This window comes from Tamandua tetradactyla, chromosome 6 (genome assembly GCF_023851605.1).
Source record: "Tamandua tetradactyla isolate mTamTet1 chromosome 6, mTamTet1.pri, whole genome shotgun sequence".
NCBI lineage: Eukaryota > Metazoa > Chordata > Mammalia > Pilosa > Myrmecophagidae > Tamandua > Tamandua tetradactyla.
The window spans coordinates 113,973,194-113,989,844 of record NC_135332.1 but is presented as its reverse complement, the minus strand read 5'-3'; the positions used below and the strand labels follow the sequence as shown (position 1 = coordinate 113,989,844).

General features: G+C 37.2%; 1 protein-coding gene across 6 annotated transcripts in view; it reads left to right on the top strand.

Annotated features, from left to right (window-relative positions):
- Window positions 1-16,651, top strand: part of NCOA2 (nuclear receptor coactivator 2) — a 331,589-nt gene that overhangs the window by 304,337 nt on the left and 10,601 nt on the right. For 5 of the 6 annotated variants that reach the window (XM_077166970.1, XM_077166965.1, XM_077166966.1 and 2 more), the window contains 7 exons: window positions 5,185-5,350; window positions 7,541-7,819; window positions 8,680-8,757; window positions 9,723-9,957; window positions 11,810-11,987; window positions 12,488-12,686; window positions 15,894-15,983. In XM_077166970.1, the coding sequence (XP_077023085.1) occupies window positions 5,185-5,350; window positions 7,541-7,819; window positions 8,680-8,757; window positions 9,723-9,957; window positions 11,810-11,987; window positions 12,488-12,686; window positions 15,894-15,983 (1,225 nt within the window). The remainder of the gene's footprint in view (window positions 1-5,184; window positions 5,351-7,540; window positions 7,820-8,679; window positions 8,758-9,722; window positions 9,958-11,809; window positions 11,988-12,487; window positions 12,687-15,893; window positions 15,984-16,651) is intronic. The other variant, XM_077166969.1, reaches the window with a different exon arrangement.

The following is a 16,651-nucleotide window of genomic DNA, read 5'->3' as shown; positions in this document are numbered from 1 at the left end:
TCCTTATGGGGGAAAAGCTGATGACTGCTGTTTTCTCAAGCCTCACTGTGCCCATGAACCACCTCTGGGGTCTTGTTAAAATGCAGGTTCTGAACCCTGAGGTAGGAGCATTTCCTGCTCCTTTGACTGCACTTTGAGTAGAATCAAGGCAGTGGGAGACTATATTGAGGAAGAACCTCAGTCAGTGTATGGTTCCTACTTGGACTAGCTAGCTACCAAGGGTGTTGTGTAATCCCTATCCTGCTGGTGTGGCTTAGGAATCAAGCGTCATGTAAACAACCACTGTTGTCAGTCTACCTGGAAGTAGTCATTTTTCAAGGTCCTTCCAGCTCTGCAGTTCTAATTTCATGGTGTCGTTGAGTGTTATGCTTTTTCTAAATGTGTTTGATATGTTAAAAAAAAAAAAACCATCCATTTCCATGGAAACTTGTACATAATACAGATGTAGGATAATAATTAAGTCCAGAACTTGATAGTTATTTTTGGATAAAACGTCAAAGCTTAGTTTCTAGGGAAAACTAAGCCCAAAGCTAGGATTTTCATAGTTGCCCAAACAGATGAGAATTCTGTCAAAACAAAAATGGAAGAATTCCAGTGTTTACCCATAGTCCAGTTGCAGAGTCAGCTTGTTCAGTTTACTGTGCTGATTTCTGTGACTCAGCTCTGCCCCATTCCGTTATTGCTTCTCTTACTGCCTGACCATTTTCTTTGTTTAAGAACTGTGTACATTTTTACCACTTTTAAATTTATTTCAGTTTTTCCAGCCACTGATCCCACTTCTTTTATTTTAAATAATACTGATGAAAAGGAATTTATAACAAACTAGCCAACTTTATGGTATTCTTACTGTCATAGAAATTCAGAAGTGATGAATAATAAAAGTTCTAACCACTTCTGTCTTTTAAAATAAGAGAAAAAAACACTGCTTTTTAAAAAAATCCTCTTTGTAAGTATCACAGTTAATATTTTATATTAATACTGCCTACCTATTTAGGAACAGATTTTTTAATATTTTGACTTTATAAACCTCACATTAGTTTGTATAATTTCCATCTTCTTTATTTCCTTTGTACTTTTTTCTTCATTCATCAAGTATGTAAAATAGATTCTAAGATGACTTTTAAGATATTTCTGTTAGATTTTTTAAAGTATAAATATTTGAAATACAGTATCTGCCTTTTACCAAAGGCTTACTTTCACATTAAGTACAAAGTTTCCAAGATAATTTTCTCTTGTTCAAAATATATCTCTAAGAGTACATTTCTTTTGTTGAGTATTTCTGATCATATGATTTCAAATACTTGTAAAAAGTGAATTCTTGGTCATGGTATGGATTCTCAAACAAGAGTTCAGAGTTTGACCTTATTCCGTACTTATCCCCATCCTTAATTCCCTACTAGTCTACAAATGAAAGTGTAAATTTCAAGAAATGGGCTTTCTATCAATAATGGATCTACCTCCTGCTAGTGTTTTAATTAGTTATTATTTTGTGCCAGCCTAGAGTCTGTGTGTATTCTTTTCTTTATTCCTCTGAGTTCCATCCTCATCTTAATATTATATTTATCTTTCAGATGCTAGATTATAACTATAATTATAATTACCCAAAATATAGGACAGTTAAATCTTATGTTGGTGGCCATTTATATAGCTGTGATTAGAAATGTGAGTCACTACTTTTTTCTATAAGCCAAACATATTATGATGTCTTTAAGGGGGGGTGATACAACTCATGGTATGACCAAAAAATTTATAATACCAAACCACAACATGGTGTATTTTTCTGAATATAAAAATGGTTTTTAAGGTATATAAACGGTCTGGTTAAATTAGGAACCTTTTATTTTCAACAGCTAGAACATATGCTGTGTCTATATTCAAACAACAAAGAGTTACGAGACATAATTTTTGTCCTCCTGGGCACAGTGTTCAGTTGAAGTTCTTAATATAAATGTCAGTCAGTCCAACATAGTACAGAGGTGGGACTAGAGTTGAGAGGAGGTAGGCAGGGGCTTGGCTAGGAGTGGCTGTAAAGGAGGTGTGTTGATACGTGAAGGAAGGTAGAATCTTAGAGAAGAAAGGGGGAGAATTAAATGATAGGTCTCAAAACTATAGTGGTATATATGGCATATTCTGAAGGAAGAGAAATTGACCAAGCTTGCCTGGAGCTTGCAGTGCTTATAGGGAAGTCATTGCAGGAGTTTAAAGTTTGGAAAGGCATTACCAAATTGTGTAATCCTTGAATTCCTCAACTGTGGCACAAGAACTTAGACATTTTTCCTGTTCAAGAATCAAATAAAAGTTTTTGGATAAAGCTGGTATATTTAGTAAACTGTGTTTTAGGGAGAGGAACCTGACAGCCTCAGATTCGGAGAATCTGAGAGACTAAAAGCAAAAACTAGTTAGGAAATCATCTTGAGAGTCCCAGCTGAGTTGAAGAGGGCCTTAACCAAGGTAGAAAAGCCTGAAGGTACTATTTTACTTCTTAAACTATGTTATAACATTAGTATTAAATTTTTAATTGAGAAAAAGAAAATAATCTAACAAAAATGGATTATTTTGCTATGAAGGAAATTGTTTACATGTGAATGAACATTTGCATTAGTTTGGGGGGATTATGGTTTTTGTTTGTTTGTTTAAAGCATCTGGTTGTGTTTCTGGTCGTTCAGCTGGTTGAGTTGTGTTAGTAAGGCACGAGACAGTTCCTCGCCTTCCTTCTGAAACTGGGTTTCAGTCAGATGAAAGACCAGGAAGTCTGTGTTTACACAGAGTCCATGCAGCCTTGTTGCTGGTGAGCTATACAAGAGTAAATTTCACATTAGCCTATCATCAAATGGAAAAATCTGGTTTTGTTGGCAGGGTATGAAAGAAGCCTTTAAAAAAACCAGCAGAAATTGAAAATTTTAAATAAGGCCAAACGAAGAAAATACTTGAATGCCTCATTTAACTAGCCTCTTTGGTGGGGTTTATGAGGTTTTAGGCATAAGACGATTTGATGGATAGAGGACACCCACACTTGGCTGACTTGAACTCTTTTTCATTAAGTTTTTACCACATCCCAGTGTTGGTCATTCCTCTTTAGGGAATTTCCTCCTGTCTTTGCTTCTGTGATAGGCAGTTCTGTAGTTTTCTCCCTCTTGCCACTTTTCTGCATCTTCTCCTTCCTCCCACTCCCTGAGTAAAACAGTAGTGGAATAATCTGATCACATTTGATATCAGACCATTAGCTCTGGGCAAGTGCAGTAGGTAGAAGAGGAAAAGCAAGAAGGCCAGTAAGAAAACTATTTTAGTACATGAAGTGTTTTTATTTTTTCCAAAAAAAAATCTTTATTGAACACTTACTGCATATCACTGTTCTATATACTGTATGTAGATTATCTTACTAAATCCTCACAAGAGCCCTTTGAGATAGGTGTGACATACTATGATGTGCATTTTACATTTGATGACAGTGAGGCATAGAGGTTAAATACCTGCCCACAGCTGCAGCAAGGAAGTGGGTGGGTCGGGAGTCTACTGCCAGGCAGTCTGAAAACAGAAACCTATGCTTTTAACACAGTGATTCCCAGACTTTTCTGAATATTAGAATCACCTGGGGATCTTTGAAATGTTCCATAGCCCAGGCCACGTACCCCTTAGACCAATGGATAGCACATAATGTCTTAAATGAGAACAAAAGCAGTGATGATGAGAGAGGGCAAATGTAGAAAGATTTCTAAACGCCAAGGTTTTGAGAGCACCGAAAATACTGGCAGATGCCTTTAGAAATATGTGGGACTGTGTAGTGGCGCTGAGTGATAGCATAGCGACCAAGGCTAGGCAGCTCAGCCAGGCTGAAGTGCCTCTAGGTGGTGGGAGTATAGGCTGAGCAGAGGGCAGCAGTGCCCAGGGCTCTTTGAGAAGGCACACTGGATTGGGTGATTTCCTTTTCACTAGGGAATTTATCCCCATTTAGGGATAAATATTTATCCCCGTTTAGGGATAAATAGAGAGCATAGATTGTTTTTTAATGTGCTGTGCTATAACCCTTTGAAATTAGTTGTTGGTTTTAATACTCAGCACTCCAGTATTTCAGGATTCTAGATCAAAGTAGCATATTAGGTTATCTTTTTTAAAAAATAGTGTACTGAATTGGATTAGATAGTTAACTTTATCCCTTGATGAATTTATTCTCACTTGCTTGACAGTGAGATTACTTACCTATAAATTTTTGTGTTCTCTAGAACATCAGTTACTCTATGACTGCAGAATCGACTGGCCAAAAACAAGTATCATTTACCCTTTTGTTATTAAAGTAACTCAGAAACTCTTTTTAAAAAGCTCCCATAGGGTTTGGAGTGTAGTTTTATTATTTTATCACTAATTACCTTAAAACAACAAATATAATTTGCATATTTATGATCCACTTTCCTTGCATGTCTAACTTAAGAATGCTAATAACCACACTTTTGAGAGCTTTAATAGATGTATACAAGTCTTTCTTATTCATGACTGAGAAAGTTCCTGTTAGTCCCACCAAGTTACGTGTAACTGCAGCTGAGTTCAAGAAAGTTATGGTAGTCTATATGCTTATAGTTCTGTCTTCCAAGCTGGGTTATCATAGCCTCATGTGGGATAAGACTGGAAAAGCAATTAGTCTTCCCTATAAAGTTCAGAAAAGTTCTTTCATTACTTCAATGAAGAGTATATATCTGTGTGTGTGCTTAAAGAGTCTGTAGATTTGTGAAAGGAAATGGGGTGGGTAGGCTCTGGAATCTGATAGATTGTATTGGAATCTCAGCTTTGTGATGTCTGCCATTGTGCACTCTGGCAAGTGTTTTGGCCTCTTTATGCCTCAGCTTTGCCATCTATAAAATGGGAATAATAAAAACAAATATCGGGTGGGCCATGGTGGCTCAGCAGGCAGAGTTCTCACCTGCCATCCTGGTGACCTGGGTTCATTTCCCAGTGCCTGCCCATGCAAAAAAAGAAAAAAAAACAAGTATCGTATACACAGATAGGTACCTCAATTTGTGTCTTGTCTGTGTTAGGCACTGAATAAATTTTATGTTATTTGAGATTGTTATTTTATTCAAAGTTGTCTAGCGCTGTAGTTTACTCCAAGACACTGGGAATCAATTGATACTTTGCCTTTCAGAAAAAAAAAATTGTCCTGTAAGACTGAGGTTTTTGTCTGTCTTTTTACAGGCAGCCATTTGGCAGCTCTCCAGATGACTTGCTGTGTCCACATCCTGCATCAGAGTCTCCAAGCGATGAGGGAGCTCTCCTAGATCAGCTGTATTTGGCCTTAAGGAATTTTGATGGCCTGGAAGAGATTGATAGAGCTTTGGGAATACCTGAACTGGTCAGCCAGGTATGTGCAGAAGGGAAGCTGATTGGGGCTTCAGTACTCATGGGAATGAAACCATTTTCTTGGTTTATAGGTAATCTGCAGTTTGCTTTTCAGTTTGATTTTATTTTTGTTTTCATTTTTTTGCCTCGTAACAGACTAGCACTGTTTTCTTTCTCTCCTACTTTTTTGCTACTCCCACATAAACATTTGCCCAAGAATGGAAAACACTGAGAGTAGTCTTTACAATCTCATGAAATAACAGTACTATCTAAATCTGGCTACTCTTAAAATGCACCTTAATGTACACTTAGATTTACGTGAAGCGGTACATCCTGATTTACTGCATAAGGAGTAACCCAGAAGAAAACTATCACTTACCTCTTTTTTTCCTGTCCTCCTCCTTACTCAGCATGAATGACCTTTATTTTTTTATTACCAAAAAGTACCTTCCCATGTCCCACTTACTACTTGGACCTATGACATGTCATCAGTGTCTGTGAGATGCCAAGTCATTGGAGACTTCTCTGAAGCATTAAAATAGTATTGTCATAATTCCCAGTTTAGCAGCCATAAGTGGGAGTTAAAGACATGCCAATTCATATTGAGATCAGCAGAATGGAAAGAAATTACTCACGGTTACATGATATAACCTGAAATATATGAAAATGGAGTTTAAATATTTTCTGTGTGACTGGTATGCTTTGTTTTTAGGGGCAGTTAGAGTTTCACATTCGGTATTGTTAACCTTCAGTACAGCAAAGTGGCATTTAAAAATGTGATCTTTGGGGTTGCTTAGTGACTTATACGTTGTTTTTGTCAGAACTAGTTTCATTTCATCTAATATTTTTAGTCTCTTTTTTCAGTTATTTGTGTTCTATTTTATTTTGTCAAATTTATCACTATAGTATTATCATATTAAATTGAATTATAGAAATATAATTTAGGTAGAATCGGGAAAAGAAGAGTACAGATGTTTGTGTATTTTCTTTAAAAATAGAAATTACATAATTAAATTTTCTCTCTGTTAAAAGTGAGTAAATATTTAAAGTTCTGAGATTGTTTTGTGCATGCAATCAGAATAGTAATTCAGCAACAAACTGTTTCCTCTGCTTAATACATCCACATTTCTAAAACTATCGTGGGAAGGTTAATCAATCCTTCAGTTCTAACAGTTTTATTTCAGGGCCATGCAGATTTGAGCCCAGGATTCTGGATGGTACCTGGCCCTGTACTAACATGAGTGGACTGGTTTGAGGGAGGCCTAGGAAGCTATTAGACTAAAGAGGGTTTTATTACTGCTGGGGTGCTCCACTCCTTCCATTATAACATCAGGTTTGTAGCAGTTACTCCTAGAAAGAGGAGAAGGAAGAGTAGTCAGCCAGATGTACCTTTTTTCCTCTCTACAAATAGACATCTAGGCCCACCTAGGTCTAAAATGTTCCCCTTTAGAGACGTTAAGTTCTGGGTTTTCTATACCTGCCTCATTCTGACTCAGAGAGGCTAATTCCTAAGAAGTCAAGAGTTATAACCACATTCAGTAGGTCTAGTAGATAACAAAAGGATGGTGGCAAATTGTGGGGCATGTAAAGACCACAGAAAACAAGTAAAGGCTGTGGACCTCACCATAAAGAGCTCAGGTTCTCTGTCACAAGCCTGTATTGGAACCCACCACTTACTAGCTACGTAACCTTGTTGCAACTTGTTTCGTGTCTCCAAGTCTCATTTTTCTTATCTCCAAAATGAGTGTAATGGTGGTCGCTATCCCAGCACTGCTGATTCCAGCTGGAAACCAAGGTTGTTGTCCAATTACAGGGATTTTTGTACAAAGTGTGAATTATCAGTCAATAACTTAAACACTTCTAGGAGATAGTGGCATTTTAATGTCCAGGTCAGTCTCCCATTGGTGGAAAGAGGAGAGGGCCTTCTGTAGTCATGGCCCATTTCTCCCCCTTCCCTTGGAAAATGTGTTTGCTGGGAGTCAAGAAAGCACACCTGACCCCCTTGAGCTCTGATTCCTTCCTTGTACAACTGGCTCGATTGAACAGAGGGATTTTCTAGAAAGAAGAGTGCACAAGCTTAAAATGCCTTTGTGTAAGACACCCAGCATAAACAACTCAAATTGTTGAGAGTGAGAGGAAACAGACTTATATTTACTTTGCTGTTTTTAGTGGTTTTATTTATTTGTTTGTTTTCCGGGGATTTCTCTTCAAGAGCCAAGCAGTAGATCCAGAACAGTTCTCGAGTCAGGACTCCAGCCTCATGGTGGAGCAGAAGGCCCCTGTTTTCCCTCAGCAGTATGCATCTCAGGCACAGATGGCCCAGGGTAGCTATACTCCCATGCAGGATCCAAACTTTCACACCATGGGACAAAGGCCTAGTTATGCCACACTCCGTATGCAACCCAGACCTGGCCTTAGGCCCACTGGCCTAGTGCAGAACCAGCCGAATCAACTGAGACTCCAACTTCAGCATCGCCTTCAAGCACAGCAGGTATGTTTTTCTGTTGGTACCTGGAAAGGCAGGGGGTGGTAGCAGCTGGGGGCTCAGGCACAGCAATCATGTGTTATTTTGGAGGGCTTAAATCTCATTCCAGGTCTTTCTTGGTGGGTTAAAACTTTTCCAAAGTGATCTTACTATTTTCATATTGCTTTTTGCTTCCTGTCCTCCTTCCTCCTCCACTATTCCCACTCCAGTATAGAACAGCTATCCTTTTGTTTCCTAGCTCTACTATTTACAGCTATCTAACCTTGAGATTTTTGAGCCTCCGTATTTCACATTTGTAAAATGGGGTTGTTTTAGGGATTGAGGGCAATATATGCATGTTTAATGGGGCTAGTGCAATGTCTGACCCAAAGTAGGCACTCAGGAAAACAGTGGCTGACATCATTAGTTCTCTTTTATGACAAAAATGCCATTAGCTGAATGGTGGCAGAGTGATGCTGCCTTATGGAATAGCTATTTAGCTCAGGAAAATGTATTCCCATTGAAAGAGGCTTAACAGATTTTTGTAACAAAGTAAATAACATTATGGGCTTTAAACTGCCGTCTCACTTTTAAAAGTGATTAGTGCCTGCCTTTTTCCAGTCTTCTTTTTGGCCTCCTTTTCTGATCATTCTACCCTCTTTCTTCCTTATAGACAGTATGTTTTCCAACCAGTCCAGAATAATTTCTCAGTTAGGAACAATGTGAAACCTGACTGGTAACTAACTTTAAAAGGTTAACCACAATGCCATGTTAATATCCGATAGCATACAGACATTGATTTGGAGAGGGCAGATACTTGGGGAAGGTGGTTTGAAATAAAATATTTTCTGTTTAAAAAAGATTGATGCCTGTGTATATATATTTAGAATCGCCAGCCACTTATGAATCAAATCAGCAATGTTTCAAATGTGAACCTGACTCTGAGGCCTGGAGTACCAGCACAGGTAAGGGAGCAGATGACTCGCAGCTGGCAGCTTTCATATTTTATATCTGCTTATATCCATTCAGCTTCCCTTGTCATTTCGAACTTCTTTGATATCTTGAGTAAAGTAACTTAGTAGGTCATAAGATCTGATAAACACCCCAGATCTGTTGTCTGTCGGCTGTCACTTTTGTAGTTCCCTTTGACACACTGCCAGTTTTATTGCCAGGTGTATTGTTTGAACCCGTACACATCCTTATACTTCTTACTAGCAAGTACTGTGACCCTCTCCCTCCCCACCTTCATCTTCTCCCATGTTGTCCTGGCTTCTTTATATGTTCCTATCAACCTTTCTCTTTACTCACCCCCTTTCTTCCAGCCTCTAGTCAGCCCTTGCTGAAATGCTCCCTGCCACTTTTGGACACAGTAATTTGGTTTCATTTTAGACTTGAATATCCTTTGAATGAGACCCTAAACTGCCATCCTCAAGGTTTATACCACAGAGTCTTCATAGATAGGACTGGTGTTATTTTGAAGTCCTCATACATAGCTATTAGTCCAAAGTTAATTGATATTAACATTGAACTTAATATATGTAAGTTTCAAAATAATCATTATATCATTTCTGTACAACTTAGAAGCATATACTTTCAACCACCAGTTATTCAACTCTATAGATGTTCTTTCCATGTATTTTTTTTTTCTTTCTGCATGGACAGGCACCATGGCTCGCCGGGTTTCCAGCATGGCAGGCAAGAACTCTGCCTGCTGAGCCACCATGACCTGCCCCTTTCCATGTAATTTTATTTTCCAAATAATTCTACATGTGACAACACTATTTGTTATTCTATTTATAATATACAGTTTGTTTTTAAATCTATCTACCTCTAATGTTTTCCTTTTTTAAATCTATCTACCTCTAATGTTTTCCTTTTTTAAATCTATCTACGTCTAATGTTTTCCTCTATGAATTGCCCCTGATTTCAGGGTCCTATTAATGCACAGATGCTGGCCCAGAGACAGAGGGAAATCCTGAACCAGCATCTTCGACAGAGACAAATGCATCAACAGCAGCAAGTTCAGCAACGAACTTTAATGATGAGAGGACAAGGATTGAATATGACACCAAGCATGGTGGCTTCTGGTGGTATACCAGCAACTATGAGCAACCCCCGGATTCCCCAGGCAAATGCCCAGCAGTTTCCATTTCCTCCAAACTATGGTACTGGACTTATATCCCCACCACCTTTCACCAGTCCTTTCTCCCCAGTGTCTCCCAGGCCTCAGTCACAGCTTCTCCCACAGCTCTTTGCCTTACTCCCAAATGAATCTGACTAACCAGGGAATTATAGGAAATGTCTGAGGACAGTTGGGGCCTGTCAGGAGTCCCCTAGGGCCACAGAGTACCTTCCAGTCTCTCAGCTCAGGTGCTGCCCTTGCTCTGAGTGCGGGTCTTTAGGAATGACGGAAATAGTTATCTGCTTGTGTCGTGAGTCTTTCTAGCGAGTGTATGAGTGTGTATGAAGATATATGTTTATGTAAGTATTATAAACACAGGTACTTTCTTTCTTTATTCATTCATTTATTTATTTATATTTGAAAGCCTGAGTCTGACTCAAGCAAATTAATAAATATATATAAAATTTTGAAAGACATAGGAATATAAAATTATAGACACCTACCACTTCTAAAGATGAAGACTCTAAAGTTAATATCAAATCTATAATGAATAGATTATTCTTGAAAAGTACTATATATAAACTATAGTAGAAGCCCTTTTGGTTTTCTTAATATTGATTTGTTACTTAATTTCAATCTTAAGAGATGAGATACCAAGTGTAATGTCATAAACATTAATATGTATATGCATGTCATGTTCAATTAATAATTGAATTATTGATAAAAGTGCTTACATTAAAAAAAAGTTGATTGTGATGATAAAAAAGTATTTAAGCCCTCTAGCCTCCTATTTTCTGGAGCAGCTAGAAGGAAAAATATGAGAGGATCCTATGGTAGCCCATGACAAACTCTGGGATCTGTCCTGTAACCACTGTTGAAGAGTGCTTTGAAAACGATTGCTTTTTTGCTTTTTTGCTTTGTATATATGTTATACAACATATATTATACAGCATGCTATGACTTTTCCTACCCTTTGCCAGAATATCTGTAAATAACTATCATGTCTTTGTGTTGACTAAATTCAAGTCTCCTATTTCTTTAAAGGAATAGAAAGATTTTATTTTTTATTGTGGCTAATTTAAATATTAATTAAATATGCATGTTTCCAAATTACCTCAGTAAAAATGTGTTTGACTTGATTTAAATCATCTGTCATATTTTCTAAGAAGTTACCTTCTTTGTGTCCCAACTCTTTTCCTCTATTTCCTTTTGATGATTTAGAAAAGTCTGATAAAATTTCTTTCTTTCCTTTTAATGTAAATACCATTTGCTTTTAAATTGAACAAGAAGCTTAAGGTGAATTTTTTTTCTTACCTCCCTAAACTTGAATAACTCCAGAGTACCACAAGGCCCTTTATAAAGACAAAACAAGCTACTCATGAATGCACATTTATGTTTTAAATGCCTCTATCTCATCATAGAACAAACTTGAGTTGATTCTGTGAGAAGTTGCTTAAATATATTGACTCTATATGTAGCTGAACTTTAATAATTTAGAACAATCCAATTATTATTATATATTGAAATTTAATCTAAAGGCAATGATTATTTCAGGTCAAAGAGGAAATATACACATTTGACCCATTATTGATATGGGGGAAAGAATAGTAATTCCTCTTTCTTACTCTAAGTATGATGGTTAATATGGATCCTAGGCACACATACCCTGCCACTGTAGAGAATAAAGGTATAGAGACATTTTCTTTCTGTATTTTATCCCAACTTGGAATCTTTTAAAAATATGTGTCATTAACCAGCACATGGTCAGGTATTTGAAAGTAATTATCTATGCATATTCAATTTGAAATGTTCTCTTCACACCTTCCTCCCCCTTATGCCCACCCTGGGTCTCTACAGTAAAACTAACAATCTCCTTTGCATGTTTATTTTTTAAGGAATAAGTCAGCAACCTGACCCAGGCTTCACTGGGGCTACAACTCCCCAGAGTCCTCTGATGTCGCCCAGGATGGCACATACCCAGAGTCCCATGATACAGCAGTCTCAGGCGAATCCAGCCTATCAGGCCTCTTCAGACATGAATGGATGGGCGCAGGGCAATATGGGCGGAAACAGGTAATACAGCATTACCTGTCTCTTCATATAAGCGTAGACCACCTGTCTCTTTTCTGTATTTTTCTTAACTTCTTTGCTCAAGCAAGCAATATCAAGTTATCAAGCCAGCTCACTTTTCCTAGGGCAGAAGTCACCAGAATTTACAGCTTAATGGCCACATTGGTCCTTGATAATATCATTCATAGACTACCTTTGCACTGGATGTAAAACTGGGGAAGGGAGCTACTTTAAAAGGGTTCCACTCTACCAGTTGATGATAGAAGTCCATGATCTAGAAAACATCCATTATTATACATGTGATAAAAACAAAAAGTGTGTCTGATACAGGCCTGAAAGTAGGGACTGTACCAATTTCACCATGTGCTGACTGTCCCACTCCACATTCACTCAGCATAAGTCCTTCATTCTAAAGTAAATACCTAAGGAACAAGTACTCAGAAATACCGCTTCTATTTGTTATAGGACTTTAGCGTCTTAATCTTTTTATTTTTATTTTATAGCATGTTTTCGCAACAGTCCCCACCACACTTTGGGCAGCAAGCAAACACCAGCATGTACAATAACAATATGAGCATCAATGTGTCCATGGCTCCCAATACAAGTGGTATGAACAACATGAACCAGATGACAGGGCAGATCAGCATGACCTCAGTGACCTCTGTGCCTACATCAGGGTTGTCCTCCATGGGTCCCGAGCAGGTGAGCCCTCAGGGGAGGAGAAGCAGTTTGGTTTCTTCTGATGTACCTTCTTTCTTTTCATGCATTAAATGTGTCTTTCCTTGTACTTAACATCTACTATCAACCCCCACTTTTATTTGAAGAGTATTTCTTGCCTGTGTTGTGAAATGTTAACAGAAAACTTGTTGATGATGAAATAACCAAAGAAGGATTACTATTGCTCAAGAGTTTTTAAAATACTTAACTTTCTTGTCATTGAAATTTCTCTTATTTGAGGAATTTAGCAGTATCTAAAGTAAATCTCTAAAATCAGCTTGGTGAATGTGCTTTTTAAATAGCTTCATTTGGGGTTTATTGTTTAAGAACTGACTTTTTCTAAATGTACAGCCAGATGAAAAGCAAAGACCAAATCTCCCTGTCATCCAATTACCATTGAATGACACTTCACTAGGACAGGGAACTGATGCAGCTAATCCTGTTTTCTAAAGATCATTAAAAGTATTCTTACTAATCTTTGGAGTGTGGATGCCATGATTTGTTTTTGTTTTTGTTTTTGTTTTAGTAATTCCATTTTGTATTGAATAAGATTGAATGATTCTGCCATTCCCAAGTACATACCAGCTTCATTAGGGTGGCAAAGAAACTCAGAGCTTTTGAGATAGTAATTAGACAGCTTGCAATTCAAAATCTATGGTAGACTTATCCAGAGGTAAAGATATAGGTTAGTAATTTTTTTTATTTTTATCGATAAAACCAAACAACATATAAACATGAACGTTCTAAACATATAAACATTCCATACTTGGTATGCAATCAGGGGCTCACAGTATCATCACATAGTTGTATATTCATCATCATGATCATTGTTAATAATTTTTAAATTGTATTTACAGAAGAACTTATTTTACATAATGCTTTGCATCTCCTACTGATCCTCAGTAGTATATGCAAAGCAAAAATGTGGCAAGAACTCTAACTCTTATTTCACATTTGGAGAAATTGAAGCATGCAAAGGCTAAATGACTTAATCAGTAAATCCCTGGCAGCAATGTAAGTTTCAATCAGAATATGATTGAGAAAACGGGGAAACATCAAAAGTTCAATCAGGTCTATTTCAGTCTGATGTTGGTAAACCATAATTTGCATGAAAATTCTACTAATTCAGTGTTTAACTCTATAAAATGATGATTGATAAAAATGTGAAGTGGTAAAAGAAAATTAAAGCTCTTTGCAATTTAAGAAACCACTGTATATATATGTACATATATATGTATGTATACATATATATATAAAATAACTTGAAACTTCTGTAGTTGAATTGAGGCTAAATGTTTGAGTAAGGCAGTTAAACAGACGTAAATTAGAGAAGAATAGTCTTTTATCTTTTCAGCGAAGAAGATCTAGGGTTGATAAGGGATTTCCTACAAAAGGGGAACTACTAGTGATTCATACTTTGTTGCTGGAATGGTCTAGTCTAGTATGAATCCTAATTCAACCCCATCAGAAGTAAATTGGGACATCTTTAATAATCCACATTGATTTGAAACTTTTACATGGATTAAAATATTTTCAGTATTAGAATTAACTTAAAAGCACAATTGTACCGATGAGTCCCAGAGTGATTTGATCAGTGACTGGAAAAGTATTTGCAAGCCTCCTTTGGGGAATGGTGAGAGTGGGGAGAAATTCAACTTCCCCAAGTTGAATTCTTGACATTCTCACAAGCAGCGTGGACAACCAAAGCTATAGGCTGAGCCCCCAGTCTTGGGGTTTGTTCATATGAAACTTAACCCCACAGGGGATAGGTCAAGCCTACTTGAAATTAAGCCTAAGAGTCATCCCCAAGAAAACCTCTTTTGTTGCTCAGATGTGGCCTCTCTCTCCAGCCAACACAGTAAGCAGACTCACCACCCTCCCCCTGACTACGTGGGACATGACTACCAGGGGTGTGGATCTTTCTGGCAGCGTGGAACAGAAATCCCAGAATGAGCTGAGGTTCAGCATCAAGGGACTGAGAAAAACCCTAGAATGAGCTGAGAATTAACATCAAGGGATTGAGAGAACCTTCTCGACCAAAGGGGGAAGAGTGAAATGAGACTAAGTGTCAATGGCTGAGAGATTCCAAACAGAGTCAAGAGGTTATCCTGGGGGTTATTCTTATGCATTAAGTAGATACCACCTTGTTGTTCAAGATGTAATGGAGAGGCTGGAGGGAACTGCCTGAAAATGTAGAGCTGTGTTCCAGTAGCCATGTTTCTTGATGATGATTGAATAATGATATAGCTTTCACAATGAGACTCTGCGAATGTGAAAACCTTGTGTCTGATGCTCCTTTTAGCTACTATATCAACAGAAGAGTAGAACATATGGAATAAAAATAAATAGGGGGAACAAATGTTAAAATAAATTTAGTTTGAAATGCTAGTGGTAAATGAAGGTGAGGGGTAAGGGGTATGGTATGTATAATTTTTTTTCTCTGTTATCGTTTTATTTCTTTTTTTGTTGTCTTTTTATTTCTTTTTCTAAATCGATGCAAATGTTCTAAGAAATGATGAATATGCAACTATGTGATGATATTAAGAATTACTGATTGTATATGTGGAATGGAATGATATCTTAATGTTTTGTTTGTTAATTTTTTTTAATTAATAAAAAAAGTTAAAAAAAGAAAAGAATAACCTCCAGAAAAAAAAAAAAGCACAATTGTAGTGAATGTCTTCTGACAAACTATCCCTCTATTAGCATTTATACATTTATTTTGTAATTTGTAAAAAGAAATGTATGACTGCTGACGTATAGCTCACTTGGTCAGATTAAATTCACAAAATCCAACACCATTCTGGATATTCCCACTTGCTCTTGAAATTAATAACTTGCCTAAGTAGCAAAGATAACAAAGCCCCTCCATAAGTATTAATTTTCATACTTTCTCCATATATCCCCAAGATATATACATGAAAAAATATATGTAAGTATGAAGCTGTTTTTAGTGGTCCTTTCTTCCCCTAGAGACCACACTAACACTAAGTGTGCATACGAGAGAAGAGCTGCATGTGAGGGGAGGTATATGGGATTTTCTGCATAATTTTCCTGTAATCCTACAATTTTTCTAATAAACATAAAAACAACAAGAAACAAAGAAGAAGAGGAAGGTTGGTGATTCGGCTATTGCCCGATACACCTTGGATATCTTGCTGAATGTAGCTACTGCATCTCTTGTTCCATCAGGTTACTGACCCTGCTCTGAGGGGAGGCAACCTTTTCCCAAACCAGCTGCCTGGAATGGATATGATCAAGCAGGAGGGAGACAATTCACGGGTAAGAAACAGCAAAGAAATACGTGAATATGGTAATAAAGCAGCCATGAATATTTTATCAACCACAATTGGCAAAAAAAATACCTTCTCATTTCATCTGCATGCAATGGTTTTGTGTGAACAGTAATCTCTTTAAGCTCCGTTTAAGTGACCTAATGTTGGCACAGAAATTAAGAACACTAGTTTTGCCCTGCAGTGATCTTGTTGGTTTTATTTTGGCCCTTTTTTGTTTTGTTTTGTTTTTTTATGATCATTCCGTTCTACATATATAATCAGTAATTCACAATATCATCACTTAATTGCGTATTCATCATTTCTTAGAACATTTGCATCAATTCAGAAAAAGAAATTAAAAGACAACAGAAAAAACAAAACGAAAACAGAAAAAAGAGAGATTATACATATCACACCCCTTATCCTTCCCTTTCACTGGTCACTAGCATTTCAAACTAAGTTTATTTTAACATTTATTCCCCCTATTATTTATTTTTATTCCATATGTTCTACTCATCTGTTGACAAGGTAGGTAAGAGGAGCATCAGACACAAGGTTTTCACAATCACACAGTCACATTGTGCAAGCTGTATCGTTATTCAATCATCATCAAGAAACATGGCTACTGAAACACAGCTCTACATTTTCAGGCAATTCCCTCCAGCCTCTCCATTA